General features: G+C 48.4%; 1 protein-coding gene across 3 annotated transcripts in view; it reads left to right on the forward strand.

Annotated features, from left to right (window-relative positions):
* LOC121166354 (transcription factor 7-like 2) overlaps nt 1-16,853 on the forward strand; it is a 73,708-nt gene that overhangs the window by 2,570 nt on the left and 54,285 nt on the right. Inside the window, exons 4-5 of one of the 3 annotated variants that reach the window (XM_040995500.1) lie at nt 10,528-10,596; nt 12,002-12,992. The exons of 1 other annotated variant lie outside the window; for it this stretch is intronic. In XM_040995500.1, the coding sequence (XP_040851434.1) occupies nt 10,528-10,596; nt 12,002-12,064 (132 nt within the window). In that variant the 3' untranslated portion in view covers nt 12,065-12,992. Of the gene's footprint in view, nt 1-10,527; nt 10,597-12,001; nt 12,993-16,853 lie in introns of those variants that run through there. One more of the 3 variants, XM_040995497.1, reaches the window with a different exon arrangement.

The raw sequence follows: 16,853 nt of genomic DNA on the forward strand, positions 1-16,853 counted from the left end.
TGGCTGCCCAATTTGGGGCGCCAGGAGGGCGCGGGACTTTGGGGGTGCTCTTCCTGCAGCACCTCACCCCTAACCTTTGAGGTGGCTGCTCTGGTCCTACACACCACCAGCCGGCCTGGCCCCCGCAATCCGCAGACGCTAGGCGCGTTTGTAGCTCCCGGAATTGTCACTTTGCACCTTGCCTGGTTTTGGGTCCCCTCTCCCGTATGGACACACAGCACTGGGGTTTCTGCTTTCTTCGGTAACTCGAGATAGCAGTTTGAAAGAATGCACCCGCGGTTGGGCAGGAAAGCCTTCTGTGCTAATGGCTGAGGGCTTGCCGCTGGAGAGTCCATCGGATCTACAAGTGTTTTTAAAGCATTAAAATATTAACCATCAGGTTTGACTTGTTTTTGGGACCCTGACAAAATGGCAAGGGCATGCTAGACCGGTGAGCTTTTTTTTTTTTAATGTTTTGGAAAGAGAAATCATTGCCGCCACTCTCCCCCACCCCTCCTGCTATGTACCCCTGCTCCTGGCTGCAGGGGAGGCCGCCAGAGCGCTCCTCCTGCAGGGCCGGCTCTTTGCGGGCTGGCAGCTGCAGGGGACGCCGAGGCCGGTTATTTTGCTTTTTCGTGTTTCTTGGGAGCATCTTGCATGGAGAGTGGGGAAGGGGACCATTGGCTTCCAAACCCCAGGGCGGGTGTGTTAAACCGGACCAAGCAACATTCCACTGTAATCCCGATCATTTCTCCCGATGTCCTCCCTGCCTCCTCAGGATGGGAAATGCTTTTGCCTTCTTGCACACGCAGCTTTGGTGGCCAGCGGGTTGGCTTTTGATTCCGTTCTCACTGCCCTCTCTGTCTGTGGCTGCTGGTGATGTGGCCGTCCGAGGCTCCTAAAACTGGAACAGTTGTGTTGTGCGGTAATTAGGAAACAAGGAAATTGTTAAAGGCAAATAAATGATTTCCTGGGGAGCAAAGGAAGGCTCCCGGCCCCTGGTCCCCTTTGTGGGCATTCTAGGAATAGGTGGCACCTCCTTAGTTTAATTGTGGACATAGAGGGTGGCCTTGTGCTGTGACATCAGATGGAATCTCAGAAGGCATTTCTGAACTCACTGGGCAGTTTTGCATGTCAAACGCCAGCCGACATGTTTGCGTTCCACCACCCCTTCCTGTCTGTTACCTGGGTTGGATTACTGGGCTCTCCAGGCCGGTGAGCCGGGCCGGGAGGCTGTGGTGTGTCACTCCTGACGGCTCCGATCGGAGGGCCAGCTTGCAATTCCAGATTCGCTACGGCTTGCTGGAGGACTCCTCCGGCGAGACAGCGGTGTTGCCGCGCTCTGAAATTCTTAGCGCGTTTTAGAGAGTGTGTTTCTCAGGGCGAGGTGTAAAGACAAATTAGGCTGTGCACTTTTCTTCTCTCCCTTTCCTCCTTGGCGCCGGTTGGCTGTGTTGCCTGTTACTTGAGCGTACCTGGAAGCTAACTCGGGGCGACCCCTGCTCTCTGCTTTTTCTGTTCCCGAGAGTGAGGAATTAAGGAATATCATGCAGTTGGCTCGTGGTGAATAATACATTAACTCGGGAATAATGCTCTAATTGCTGGAGATGCCATAAAGCTCGATAGTGCCAATTTTATTTTAAAAACAACACAGATTTCCCTGCAACATTCATTTGGTCTTTGATATGCTCGGAACAGCAGAGGCTTTTCAAAAGACAGAATTGGAGGCAAAAAGCACATCCAGGAGGGCTCTGGTTAAGTAGGTGAGAAGCGTTAAAATGGCAAATGTTAGAAAGGTGGTTAATGTTTGTCTGCTGAAGATAAGACTACTGTTACCCTATTCAGATTGACAGGAAAAAGTCGTGTTAACGTTGCTTTTTTCCGACTCCTTTTCTGGCAAAAAAGACTGCGAGTGTGGGTGGTGGACATTCCAGTCAAGGTTTGGGATTTCTTTTTTAAAGACTCGATCAGATGAGAGTTCTTGCACCTTCTCTCATCCACAGTACTTTGCTTGTCAACCAAGCTGCTTGCTGCCGAGTTGAAGAGGGACATTAGCAGCATCTTGCATTCATTTTTGAACTTGGAGTTCAGCATTTGAAGTGGGAACCAGCGGGGACTTTCTGCACGGAGGTTTTGTGTAGCCCCGCAGCTCCTCTTTCTGGCTTGTGAAAAATGGATGTTTGCTCCTCACTCCCAAGGACAGACTACTTCTGCCTCGAAAGATGGAGACCTTGGAGTGGGAAGGGTTAACCTTGGGGCTTCCCTGTTGTGCTGCCACCCCCCACCTTCACCCCTGATTGTTTTGACAACACTTTTCAAAGTGTGACATTCCAAGCCCCTACATAACAATGTAATATTACTGTAATTACACAGGTCATTACATTTTAAATAGAGAACAATAAAATGCTTATCGCCCTGAAAAAGAACAGGTGTTCTTGCCCTTCTTGGGGTATTTATGCTAATTGTTTTTCATCTCCTTTGGAAATATTTATGGCCAACATGTTTAGATTTCAATCTCCATGCAGCAGCATTAATTCCATGCTAATCTTTATAGGTTGGGGTTTAATGTCTGCAGTCTGGATTATGGGCTCAACATTGACCCAAGAAGTCATATTTTAATGATTATAAATTTCACGTGCTAGCATTTTGCAGTTTGTGGATACTAAGGTTTTTGGAAACCCAGAAAAAAAAACCCTTCTGCAGTTGGGAGCGCAAAAGTATGCTTATTTGGAAGAAGTGTTTCTGGAAACTTTTGCCGGCCAGGGGTGGTAACTCTAAGGTCCCCCTGGCACCCCAGGTTTGCTGGGAGCTTTCCACCTGGACCCGATACAAAGTGTCCTGATACAAAGTGCTCTGAGAGGCACTGTTTGGGGCTGGCTTGCTTTTCTGTGTCTTAGCAAGCTGTGAGAAAGTTAACAGTATTGCGCGCCACTCAGAAAGTATTTGCTTTAGAAAACTCGCATTTTAATAGTTGCTTTCAAGAGGACGTGGGAAGTCTTTGCAGGTTCTGAACCCCTCCTCACAGTCCACAAGTACCCAGGTGCACCTGGAGTTTTCCCCGGGAGAATTCCTGGCACAGGTTCCCTTCCATAGGGGCAGTGGGTAAGCAAGAAGGTATCCAAAAGGGTTTTACATTTTGTCAGATCTTTCGCAACGGGGCCTCTATCCTCTTCTCCCCCCTTCCCAGCCCCGATTGCTTTTAAAAAACGCACGGTGGAGAGCGGACAGCTGCACATTTTTGTATGGACGTGTGTTTCTAGACCATGACTAAAACTCCTAGGACCTCTCCCCCAGCTGTCTGGAAGTTATGTGGAAGTTGGTTTATTGGCAGTTAAGCATGAGACAACCTGGATTTAGCAAATGCTCCCTGCTCAGGAAGTGGATGACAGTAGGTGGGGGAAGGGCGGAGACTTGGGCAGGGGCAGGTTTATTCTGAGCCCTGTGCACCCCCCCCCTTTGAAAATCTCAGTTGCTAGATAAATAAGCACTTTCCAAGGAGGTAGGTGTGAACTTTTTAGTCTTAGTAAGTGGAATTAGATAACATCTTGACGCATCCCTAACTTTTTCAGAGGTGACATCTTTCAAAGTTTCAGAGAAGGTGGGGGTGGACCAGACTACCAGAGGGTGTGCTTTTGGGGGACGGGTGTGTGATGGCTGTGTCTGGAAGTCATGGCGGCAGCCGACCGCGTATGTCAGTTTTCCCCCTCGGACTTATAATTGAGGACATTTGTGAAGGAAATGGTTAATTTTACAACCAAAGGCAAGCTCGCACCTCGACAGGTCTGCTGAAAGCCCTGCAGCCGGGTTCTGAGCTGGCAAGCACGCCGGGTCATAAATCCACGGGCTTTATTTACAGCCCATAACACTTATGAATGTTAAGATATTTGACGCCACGTTGGCCTTATAATATTCAAGGTCCGCAGACATTGGCAGTAGCTCAGATTTCTCTCACTAATTATAAGCAGTGAGATGGGGGGGGGGTGGCGACGAAGCCCATGGCAGCGGCTGTCCTCCCCTCCCCCTGTCCCCCCACCTCTACCATCTGAGTTTCCCCAGACAGACCCCTCCTCCTCCCCTCCCTGCCAGCCTACTTCTCCTCCCCTAGGCTATTGTGTACCTTGGTAAAAAGCACTTTCAGGAATGGGAATGAGCCGGGGGCCCGTGTCCAAAGCAAAGTTGCTCTAGGTGTTCACAGTCTTCCTTAGGGCTTCCCTCCCCTTCTGCCTTTCTTTCCCAAGCTTCCCCCACTGCCCCAAGACTACATTGCCTATATTGTGCATATTTCCCAGAGTACTTAAAGAAACCTGATCTGGGAGACGGCTCTTTTAATTTATATGATGTTCCACTGAGCTGGAAGGGAAAATACACACATTGCAGAGGGCACTGGTTAATATATGTGGGTTTCAGAGGGGCAGTGTGGTGGGGGGCAGGGAGGATTGGTTGTAAGAATTTAATAGATGAGCAAAGAATCCCAGGTTTCTTGGGGGTGGCAGGGCCACTCGTTTGGGGAAAAGCTCACTCATGTCTGGGGCTGGAGGCCCGGAGGTAGAATATTCTGCCAGTAGAGGCAGAATAAATGCTTGACCAAGAGAGATGAGTGGGTCGGACCCTTCCCGGGATCCGGAGGGGAATGGCTGGCTTCAGCTGGGGATTGGAGGTTCCTCTGAGGCGTGGGAGGCCTGGGGGAGGGGCTGCTATAGCTGTGCAGCAATTCCTTCTCTGCTCAAACTTCGCAGCGCTCTCTGTAGCAAATAAAATATGTTTTCCATCAGTTCGTATGTAGGCATCCGGAGCCGGGCAATCTGGGGGCATTATCTGTGGTCAGGACCCTGGAAGGAGAGAGGTGACGAGTTATCCTACCCATCTGCATTTACGTTTGCAGAGTGGGCTGCCGTGGGGCACACGTGGAGTGTGTGGGTACCCGTGTGTAGGGGTGCGGTGGGGCGAGTGTGCATGGCTGCCCAGTGCAGGGGGCTGATACCTTGTGTTGCACTGCTAGCCATACCTAGGACCTATGTCCAGCCCAAACTTGAAGACCAGGCCGGCAGAGGTTCTGTTTTCCACTTATGGGGATGTAGCAACTTCCTGGCCCTGTGGTATAGATGAGCATCCCGGAACTGCTCACTGCAAAGCTGGGACGGTGGGAGCTTTGACTGGCGTTATCAGCCGACTTGCTGTCGGCTCTTCCCAGGGTAGGTTTGCAACCTTAGGGGCATTGGATTCCCGGGCTGGTAATTCAGCCCGTTATCTTGTATTCTTTCTCTCAGGAAGGAGCCCCTGACAGTTGGGTCAGGGGTGGAGGGGTGGGAGGATGGGGCGGGGAGTTTCCTGACTGTGTGTAGGATCAGCTCTGAAGGAGTTAAAATTGCTTGCTCAAGTTTGGCATCGGGGAAATAAATTTGAGGCCTGGTAGGCATTAGCAGGGCACAGCACATCTACAGAGCTTAATTAGTACCCACTGTAATTGTTCATGGTCTGCCAGAAGAAGTAATGTTCAGGAAAAGTGCAGTGTCTCTCTGCAGTCTGCAGTTTGAAACCGATAAATCACTTGCATATTTGTGTAGTGATTCAGATGGAGCTGAGACCTCTCCCATCCCAACATGTGGTGAATTGTAAAGTCAATGAATTGCAGATGTAGGTACAGTGAGATTCTCTAAGAAAATGCAGAATGAATGGGAAAAGAGTGATGCTATAAATATTTACCCTGAAGAGCACTAGCTTTGTGCTTGCTGGGCCAATTAGGATGCACTAAGTATATTAGTAAAGTGCCTAAAAAAAAAAATGGAAGGGATTTGTGTGGGTCTTGGGGTGGGTTGTTTTGTTTTGGAAAGTGAAATAAAAGGCACTGTGTTATTGTCACATCAGTTTTATGGAACCTGAATCACAATGGCAAGCCCTGGGAAGGGCATATGAAACCCACATTAATGTAAATTAATTCGTTATGAGTTGCCGCACTGCTAAGTGGGTAATGAGGGGGCATCGTTTTAAGAGTGTTAGTGTAGCAACTTTTAATGAAAAATGCTGCCTTAGGAACATGTCTCAGCACTTTCGCCCACACCATTTTTTTTTTTAATATGGTAGGAAATGTGTTTGGTTCAAGAGTAGGAAACTTGAGTTACTTAAAGTGCCCCACCACCCCCGTCCAATAGTTTAAGAATGTTTGGATGCTTAAAGGAAAGCCTCTTGTTTTCCAAAAAATCAATCCAGAAATCCGTATCACCATCATCAACTTCAACCTCAACTTTACTTTTTAATTTTTTTTTAAAGAGATTGTAGCACAAAGCGAAAAAAACAGCAAATGTAGCATCCCCCCATCCCTCCATGGACCTGTAGATAACACTTCCTGGAAGCTATTGCTCCCCCTTCCATTCCCCCCACCACTCCCTCCACCCCCTTATTTTATTTTCTTTCTTTATTTTTTGTCTTCTTAGAGGATTTTGGTCTCAGGCAATGTTGCAAGTCAATACTTCTTTCCCCAAATGTGAGTAGGTGGATCTGTGTGGAAGCTGTAAAAGTTAATGATCGCTCTCTGACTCATAGCTGGTGGTTTCAGGTTGAGGAAAGGAAGAAACAAGTTAATGAGGGTGAGCGGACACTTAGGGAACACTGAGGGAGTCCGTGTTCCTGCTTGGGAAGGTGGGGGCCGGGAGTGAGGGTGAAGGGCGCCCTGGCCAAGTCCTGGCTGTAGGTTGATAGCAGTCTGCCGGCCGGCTAGCTCTCCACACCAACGTCCGCAGCCTGAGCGGCAGGGCTGGTTTTGCTTTCTCTAAAGTTACAGGCCCTCATAGTCCCCCCCTGCCCCCATCCTCCACCCCTCATAAGGTCAGGCAATAACCCAAAATCCTGTGCAAGTTTATTAGCCATTCAGTATTGAAGGCTGTCAACCACATGGGGCTGGGGGTGGGGCTGTGTACTTGGTGGCCTCTGGTCACCGACCGCCCCACCCTGCAGAATGACTGATAGTCTGGGGAGCTGTCTCAGAGATGCTCAGAAAAAGGCATTTTTTTTTCCTCCCTTTTAGGCTAATGCTATGGAAATTAGACTAAGTGTTTCAGGGAGTAGCTACAGTAGAAAAGTAGACCAGAAAACCAAATGTTCTTCGAAAAGGGATCTATTTATTTATGTTTGCACACACACTTTCCAGGTAACTCATAAAACGGAAGAGAAAGTAAATGCTCTACTTCATCCCAATTTAGCAGAAGGAATAGGCATCAAAAATTAATCTTCATCATGTTGGAAGTTAACTTGGTTGAAGGAAAAGCAACATAAGATTTTAATTTTTTTTTTTTTAAGCATACTTTGAGGATGTTTGGAATATGTTGTTTTTCCCTCTGGGGTATCTGTTAGAGCCAGTAGCAGTGATTGGTAGTAAAACAAGGGGCGTGCTTGATCATAAAATGCCAGGTTCGAAGCTGCTAGAGGATTTTGTAGGCCTATGCTGAGAACTGCCCAGTGGGCTCTTCTGTGGACAGGTGTAGGTGTTGGGGAGAGCAGTTGCCAGAGGCAGGGCGGGACTTGACTTCCATAAGCCAGCACGACGGGGCAAAGGTTTAATTTGGATGTGAGTCTCTTAGGAGGATAGGAAGGAAACGGAAGAAGTCCTCAGAATTCTCACTGGGTTACTCTTGGGCCTTCCAGGGAGGGAGGCCCAGGTTATTGCTGAATGAGGCAGGGATGCAGAATTGAGGTGAGCCAGGTGACTTCAGGGCACGGGCCTTTGGGCTTCCTTGCTCAGGGAAACCTTAGCCATCTTGCCCAGGGTCCCTCAATCTTCCCTCCCCTTCCAAAATACACAGTGTCTCTTATACTGCCTTTCCACACAACTTCCAGAGAGCCCCCAGTGGTGGTCCCTGTTTGGAGTGCCATGGTTTGACTGGATGTTGCTATTTTTATCTTCATCTTTAAAAGCCTCACTGTAGCAATGTATCAGTGGAGTTTAACTGGGACGATTGAAAGTGAGCATTTCAGAAGTGTCTTTGGGACAGGAGGGAGTGGAAACCCAAAGGGGAAAAGAGGATTTTCAATCTTGATTGCTGTAGCTTGCAGAAAGTACAACGGGGAGGTGACTGGCAGGGAGGAAGGTGTGGCTTACACCCAAGAAGGAGCTGCTTGGGTGGGGTGTGTGTTGGTCTACGATTTTCTGGTGTTGTTGGAAATTTTCAGGTGTTGTTTGAGGGAAATTATATTGCTTGGGGCATTAGGATGGAGATTGTGTGTAGGTAAAATGAACTTTGTCCTGGATGTCAGTTTCACTGCTAGAGTTCCTAGGAACTGGCAGTGATGGTTTTGTTATCCGCATTGCAGTATATGTCTCTATGTGCTGCCCTGGTGCCACCCTCCACACCCCTCCAAGCTCTGGCTTGATGGTGTTATTTGAGTGGTGATGAGCAAGAAGGAATAGGAGGAATGAAAGTTGCTCTTGGATTTGCCAAAGTTTCACTAATTTATTCGTTAAGGCTCTGCCTCTATGATTTTTTTTTTTCTCCCTGACATACCCTTCATTTTCAGGTGTCCATTCAATTTTAATTGACAATGTAAGATTCTGTGGTTACCCCAAGTGCAGATCGCCTAGGGCTCCACAGGGTTTGTGGGAAGAAAAGCTTGGACAAATTTCCATTAAGCCCTGAACCAGACAATTGGAAAAGTGGAGAATACAAGGGGCCGAAAGAGGGGCAAGTTGTTAGTGTTGCCTGTTCTGCAGAGAAGGACAGCCCGCCTCTCAGACAAGAGCTGCGCTTCAGCTCAGAATTCCAAACCCGCAGAGAAACCTAGGCGCAAAAGTTGTTTTAACATGATGCAGAATTGTCACAGTAATTAGTGCAATCTCTGCATACTGACTGGCAGGTTTTACAAAAGGGACAGGGGCACAAAGGGTGCAAATTCATCTTTCCTTTTCAGTGGTTTAATTTGGATCTGCTGCCCTGGAGGGAGCGAGGGTCTGTGTGTGTGTGTGTGTGTGTGTGTGTGTGTGTGTGTGTGTATGTGTGTGAGATAGCTTCCATGCTCAGCTCACACTTTATGTTCTTCGGAGGGTGTCTCTTTGACACTCTGCTTTGACAGCTCTAGGAATTTTTTTCTTTTGATCTACCTTTATTGGGCCTCTTTTTAATTGTAATTAATTGTGTTTTGAGACGGACTCTGCACACGTGTGTGTAATGTTTTGTTGATTTGAAGCAGATCACGTTGTGTGAGAGTTCACTTCATCCTAAAATGGATACCTGCCGCCTTTTGCAGTGGGCGGGATGGATTTAGACCACTTCCTCTGATTTGGTTTCTGCCGTATGGTGTTTATCTTGAAGCTCATTCAAAACATTCTTTAGTGAGCTGCTTTTTCGGTTCTTTCAAAAAACAAAACAAAACAAAGCAACAACCTTGTGGAGTGGGTGATTTTTCTTCTAGGGGCAAGATGCACATTATTAACTGAGCCTGAATCGCACTTGCAGCTCACTGGTAGCAGGAAGCAGCCGTTCACTACGATTAGTTTGGAGGTGCAGCTCATTTGCTCGTGGTGCAAGGAAGGGATGGGCCGCAATCCCCCGAAGGCGCTTCGTCATCCTGGGCTGGCGGGTCATTTGCTGGGATGCCATAGGGGAAGCTGGGTTTCTGCGAGTGGTTGAGATCCTTTAGTGAGAGCTGTGGTGTTTATGTCAGCAGATGCTGTTTGTTTTCCCTGTTGGGTGGCTCCCAAGATTAACAAGTGGGGAGGATCCCGGGATTCAGGGGGATTTACTTGGGAGAATGAAAATAGGGGTGAGGCCTCCGGTTTTCCTTTCTGTTCTGGGGACACCTGCCTCTTTGGTGGGTGGTCTGGAGGGGCGGGGTATTTCAGGGAAAGCAGAAGAGGGGCTTAAACCTTGTGCCCCTTGGAGGGTCTGACTGCCTAGACCAGGGGCCTGTTCCTTCCTGGGTTGCCACCATGGCTGGTCCCTGGAGAACTGGCGCCGCTCGGACAGGACTTGGCTCTGCTTTGGGGAAGTGTGGATTACTAGAGTACAGGTCCCAGAGAAGTCCTGGGATGCACGGCTCCGTCATTGTGAAAGAATGCATCAGGCATCGGGTGGCCCCCCAATCCTGCTGCACACACGCATTGGCTTTCCCAGAAATAGAACTGGGTTGCAGGGCCAGGGCCTGGTGAGGACTGAAGGGGGCTTATGCTGTAGGCAGTCTCGTGGCTCCTCCTCGTGTCTCTCGTCATCTGCCCTCTTGCCTGGCACACAGTTCCGTGTTCTCTGCCTCGCGCTCGGCACACTGACTTCCTTTACGTCTTAATGGGCATCGGCCTTTTCCTTTTCATGTCATTGATTCTCCCTCCTGGCCACTCCCTCCCCTTTTTGCTTATTGAATAGACACTGTGTGATTTTTTACTTTACCTTGGATGATTATGATCATCTTATCCATAGCAACAAAATAAAAGTACACAGGTCTTGATTGAATGCCAAGGCTGCAGTTCAATCTAGGAAGGGTTGTCTGCTATTCATAAACTGCTTAAGATGTTTTCTTGTAGTTTGTGACATAAGCAGAACGCTTTGATTTGGTTTCTTTCTACAGCTCCATTTTCAGTCCGGCAGCACACATTACTCTGCGTACAAAACGATTGAACACCAGATTGCAATTCAGGTAGGAAAATGCAAGAGATTCTGAACTTGACTTGTCAATAATGTAGGTCTCTTGTGTCTTTTATTCTGTGTCCCTTCCCCCAACAATGATTGTGATGATGAAGATGATGACGATGATGATGGTGATGGTGGTGGTGATGATGGTGATGGTGATGATGATGGTGGTGGTGGTGGTGGTGGTGGTGATGGTGGTGGTGGAGTCACGGGAGGAGGCAGCAGTGGGGGGCAAAGAAGAAAGAAGAGTGGAACAGATCCTACGAAAATGGCTGAAAGATAGGGAAAGAAAGAGAAGCCTGTGTGTATTGTTAAGTTTCTTGATCAGGCAGCAGGGGCTTGCAGGCTCCACTTGGCTGCTGCTCCGCCCCCATCCCCAGGGAGGGGTCCTGAATTGGAAGTAAAATGGTGGTAACAAAATGTCAAGGGGCAGCATCAAGGAGGTGTGGGAGAGATGGGAGAGGAGACTTTGTGACAGCCCGAGAGTTGTTTCCGGTGGATCAGAATCCTGTTAAGTGGTGCTAAGAATATCACTTTTGACCTGATTGTCCTGAAATGTTGATTTCTCTGGGGCCTGTTGATATATGACACTCAAAGTGCTAGAAGGAACAGGCGACAGATCCCAGCTACTGATGAGTGTCCTGTTTCCTGCTCACGTAGTACTTCCATTCTCTTCAATCCAATGGCTAAACAAATCAGGGACTAATATAGCCTCAGAGCTGAACTGAGGCCAGCAGAGAGCAGTGGTGGAGGGAGGGCAGACTAATGCGATTTTCGTCCGTCTGCCTGGCTTGCATGTGCCTCATGGTGTAACTAATGGTGCCCAAACTTTGGATGTGTGTGAGTGTGTGTGTTTGTGTATTTTGGTTTAACCCTTTGAAGGAACACTTTGAAATCTTTTTTTGAGATGCTATGGCAGTCTGGGTCTTGGGAATTGATGTTGGCTTATTATCTTCATGCGTGTTTGCCTGTTCAGTCCTTGCAGGTGACTTGCAGGGTACTTCATAAAGTTCATGAAAAGGTGCATAGTGTAGGAGCAGGCCTTTGACCTGGCAGGGAAGGCACTGCTTGAGAAGTCTGTGTCATCCCAAACCACATTGCCCGAGTTTCAGTTCTAGCTCTGCTTCCAAATCCAGCTTCCTGCCATGGTGCACCCAGTTAGTCAGTAGGTGATGGCTCAAGTACTTGGGGCCCTTCCATCCACATGGGAGGTCCAGATGAAGTTCCCGAGGCTCCTGGCTCTGACTTGGCCCAGCTTGGCCCCCAGCCCTTGCCTGTTGCAGGCATTTCTGAAATCGGGTCATGGGCAGAAGTGCTCTGCCTCTCAGATAAATAACTGAACAGAAATTCAAAAGTTGTATATTCTTTTAAAAAAAAAAAGCTGCATGAATTTTACAAATTTTCCTTACCAGCAAAGTCAGCTGATGTCTCCTTTCCATGTTCCCATGAACTTTTTGAAGTTCTCCTGTATGTAGAGGTGAGCTCTGGTCACGTGGTATCTTTGTATCTGGACCACCCTAGATCTGTGTGTCGCGCCATCAAGACTTTCAAATGGCTATCTGCTCCAGGTCAGTGGAATGGCTCCAAGGGAGAAACGTGTGAAACAAAAGATGTTTTATTTGGTGGATCCCTGGTGTTTTGTGCTCATTTCCAGGCCACAGTGACTGATTTCAGAAGTATTTTGATCAGCTGTGCACGCGGGTATGTAGCCCGCAGACTGCGTGGGGGAAAGCACACCTCTTGATTTAAGCCTGAGGCTGCCTTTGTCCTTGTGGCCACACTTCCTGTGGCCCCCTGGGTCCTTGTGGCAAATGGCACAAAGTGTTGCTGCCAGCAGGTCCTTGGGACCCAGGGCTTGGGAAGGGAACCAACCTCCGCCCTAACCAGGTGGATAAACAGTGTCCCCAGGGCTGTTACATCTGCTGGGATGCTGGAAAACCAGGCTGCCTGGGGTACGTGGATTGTGGAGGCTGAATGGGATCCTGATCCTTATCTCAGTGTGGAAAGGCTGGCTGGGGCCATGTCACTGGGAGCCCAGCCGAGACCGGACCAGCTGTTGTATCTTTACACCCGTGGCTGAAGTAGCCCTTGTTCATCTTTCTCCAAAGCACCTGGCACAGTGCAGGCCATGGGAGGCTCTTTCTCAGGAGTAAATTACAGAGCTCATTGTCTGGGGCACTGAGACCAGTGCTATGTCTGCATGAACAGGTAGTATTGTTCGCTCTGCCTCTATTTGCTGAGGCTTCATGCCCATGTGGGCAAACAGAGAGGCGATTTATCAGAGACCCAGCATCATGCCCCAAGTGTTCATTCTCTCCCAGTCTGTGGGACCAGTACGAGCCCAAGCAAAAAGGCACGGAACTGTGATTTTAGTGTGATTGTCGAAGGACGTACGGCCAGAAACAAAAGAGGTGAAGGAAGAAAAAAGGGAGAAGAAACTCTGGACAAAATGCTACCATTCCCAGAGTGCCTTGGACCAGCCAGGCATCCGTGGAGGTGATGTAGGGGTGAGAGGCCAGGGTGGTGTGAGCAGGTTCAGCCGGCAGTGGAAATTTTGCTGTCCCTCTTGTTCAAGGTTGAAAAGTGAGGTGATTGTTAGGGTAGAATTTTCTTCCCTGGAAACAAAACAAGCTGTTTAACCTTAACAGATACTGTATTTTCATAGGTGCTGAGCTCGTTGCCCAACTACCTATGTCCTAAAATTACCTTGAGAAGTGTGGCAGTGTGCATAACACTAATTCCTGTTCTTTCCCCTGCCTGTCCCTCCTTTAATTTTGGGATGTGGCCAAGGTCGCTGTTTCTGAGTGACCTGGGTAATTCTACAGACGTGTCACATCCTTTGGACACAAACCAGTTGCTAGGCTGGTAACTTCCCCACTGATTTTGAGGCAGTGGGACTGAGAACAAACGCTCCTCTGCTGGTTCACTCCCCGAATGTGCGTGATCTTGGGGTTGAGCTGGGGCCAGAGGCAAGGGCCAGGAACTCAGTCCAGGTGTTCTGCACATATGGCAAAGACATAGTTATTTGATTCTGTTGACTTTTGAACATTTGCATTGTAGCATAATTAAAACTTTTTTTTTAAAAAAAAGATTTACTTATTTATTTGAAAGACTAAATTAGAGAGGGAGAGGCAAAGAGAGAGAGAAAAAGAGAGAGAGAGGGAGCGAGTGCTTCCATCCACTGGTTCAATTCCCAAATAGCTACATTGGCTAGAGCTGGGTCAGGCCAAAGCTGGGAGCCTAGAACTTTATCCAGGTTTTCTACACATGTGGTAGGGGTCCAAGCTATTCTCTGCTGCTTTCCTAGGCATGCTAAGCAGGAAGTTGGATCAGAAATACAGCAGTCCTTATGAGGTGTTCCAGGTGGTATCTTAATGTGCTGTGCTACAATAGCATCCCCAAGTATAAACACAACGCAGTGCACAGCATTTAGTAGAAAGGAGGATGAAATGTCACGCATATGAACATCTTGAGAACAAACACATACTTTAGGTTTTGGGGAGCTGTGCAGACTCCACTGTAGCTGTTCAGCTCCGCCCTTGTGGTTTGAGTGCAGAGGTGGACGTAAAGGAATGAGAATGGCCATATTCCAGTGAAACTAGAGCAACAGGCAGTCAATCATTGGGTTTCGTTCTGGATGTTGTAGTTTGCTGACTTCCCAGGCTTCCAGCTTCTTCCTGTGTCTCCTGCTCCCAGTGAAATTCCTTTCTGTTGATTAGTTTTGGCTTCTGAGAAATCGGATCACCTGGAACACGCTGGTGGTGTGACCTCACTCAGGATCCTGTCTCCATATTAGTGTGGGTAGATGAGCTCTTTTTTTGTTGCTGTGTTGTATTCCACATGCAGATGTGTTCCTGATGCTTATGCTTTTTGTTATTGAAACCCGGACAACACTCAAGTTAAGAATAAAGTTCTAATAACAGGATCTAATAGCCCGATCTTTGAGGGGAAAACATGCTTCATTTCTGTCTTTCATTCACCAGGAGCGGCCTTTGAGAGGCCTGGGGCATGTGCTTAATTCTGCATTGATACGTTCAAGAGAGATTTGCATGCCAGAATGGTGGAGTTCTGAGTGGTCCTCCAGTGTACTGAGCACAGTGGTTGTTGGGTGGGTGAGGGATACGCTGCTGGAGGGGCAATGATCTAGGTGTGAGGCCCTCCTGCAGGGCTTTGGCCTCAGGCCTCTGACCCCCAACTCTTTGTATTGTGATTGCTGACCTAGAGGACGGCTCAACAGACTGGGACCTGGGAGGTTGACCCATACTGCAGGTGCATAAGGTCACAACTGCTGGCCTGGCTGCCCTGCAGGGCATCAGTGTCTCACTTCTCTGTGGTCTCCCTGAAGAGCTCGCCCCTCACCAGGCTCTCCCTGCAGTTACAACCCCAAGAGCAATGTGGGGATCAAGGTCAAGGCCCACGGAAGATGTTTCCCTTGGTTGTCAGGAGCTACCTCAGAGCCAATTAGAACTTTGTTTTAGGAGTACTTTGGCCAAAGGTTGATGTTTTAACACTAAGTCAGATGTGACTGAGGGGGAAAAAAAAACAAAACTCCACATGCAGTGAAAACAAACAAAAACACCCGTCCCGTAGACCTTTCTTGGTTGTTTTTCTTTTTAGATGTGAAGTGGTGTGTGCTCGTGCGCGTGCGCTTGTGGTTGAGTGTGCACAAAGACAGCTAGGAGAGGATCCAGAAGAAATGGACCGTTTTATTTGTTTACACAGCTGAGCAGTGGAGTCTTTGAGCGAGTGTTGCTCTTGCTCGCATCTTTGCACTGGTCAGTTCCCATCGCAGCCTCTCCACGCAGTAACCCTTTGCCTGGGTCTTGGCCTTGGTCTTGGCTCAGCCAGGAGTCCGGAAGACGGCTGGGACATTGGAGGATGTCCTTGCCCTGTGCCACGCCTTCCTCCTGGATGGTCTTGCTCCGTCTTCAGAGGTGGATGGGCCTCAGGTGCCTAGTTTGGAGTCCACCTCTGCCCAAGCAAGGCCCTCGCTGCTTGTGATGAACGTGGCTGGGGAATCACTCCTGTGGACAGGTGTTCAGGACCATTGCAGTGTCCCTGGCGCCTTTACTTTTCATGAACATTTGCAGATCAGGGCAAAGAGGAGAGCTTCCAGGAATGGATTCACTTCCTGTAGGCATTATTTGCTTGATTTTGCTTGTAGTTCCCTAGCAAGCTCTACCTGTGAGACTTCTGGCCCACTGTCTACAGGGAATCAAGGGCAAGTGTGTGTATGTGTATACATGTGCAGGCATATGCAAATATATGTCTGTGTGCATGATTGTACATGTGTATGCCTGCATGGGCATGTGTGCGTTTATGTGTGTGCGTGCACTGGGGTAGTTTGGCAAACCCTGTGGATGTTGAGTAACTCGTCATTTACTTTCTATAATGAGTTTTAGCCAATTGCCTAACTTATGTCCGTCTCTTTTTATTCAAAAATATTTATTGAGGGACTCTGGAATTTCATCCTCGAGGGAAGTTGATGGAAATCCGTGCTCTTCCCACGCTTCAGTTCTGGTGACTTCCAGGTGCCCATTCTCTGTAATCTGGTGTACTTCTGGCTCAGCCTGGGGGTGATGTTTTTGATAGAGGTGTTATTTTTAGCTTGTTGAAGTTTGCAAATTGATGCCTTAGGCTCTTCTGAAATCAATCAATTGATCATTTATTGGCTGCTCAGTCATTTTTTGTTGGTGAATAGGAGCTGGGGGCTGCTGAGGGCTGGGCTGGAATAGCATTTTCTTTTTGCCTGAGAAAATATACTGCCCCACTGTTCCGATAAGCTTCATGAGCCAGGGGCCCTTGCAGCTCCAAGCTTTTGAGAAGACAGTGGGTATTTTTGTACAGCTCTAGAAGAGGCATTTGTTGATGAAACAGTAGTGTGCTTGGTCTAGGGGTCGGACACAGTAATATTACTTGGTGATAATAGCAGTGTATGTATGTTTCTTTGACTTCTCCCGAGGCGCAGGGTGTGTGTGAAGTGCTTTATGTGGGTTATTTATTGTTTCTCATAGTAACACAAAGGAAAGCCTGATATCATTCACCATTATCTTCATTTAAGGAATGAGGGTACAGATAGCTGAGTTTATGTTTTATCCAAGGACCGCTGGGGTCAAGCCTGAGCAGGGTGACAGGGCAAGGCTCTGGGACAAGGACTTCACCCAGCTAGTTTCTGCAATATCTGATCAGCCTGGTGCTCCGACGGGTCTCAGGGCAGTGTCCTGAGGAGTGACTCCCAACCAGCGACCCGGATGCTCACCTGAG

This window comes from Ochotona curzoniae, unplaced genomic scaffold (assembly GCF_017591425.1).
Source record: "Ochotona curzoniae isolate NIBS_2020 unplaced genomic scaffold, NIBS_Ocur_1.0 patch133, whole genome shotgun sequence".
Classification (NCBI taxonomy): domain Eukaryota; kingdom Metazoa; phylum Chordata; class Mammalia; order Lagomorpha; family Ochotonidae; genus Ochotona; species Ochotona curzoniae.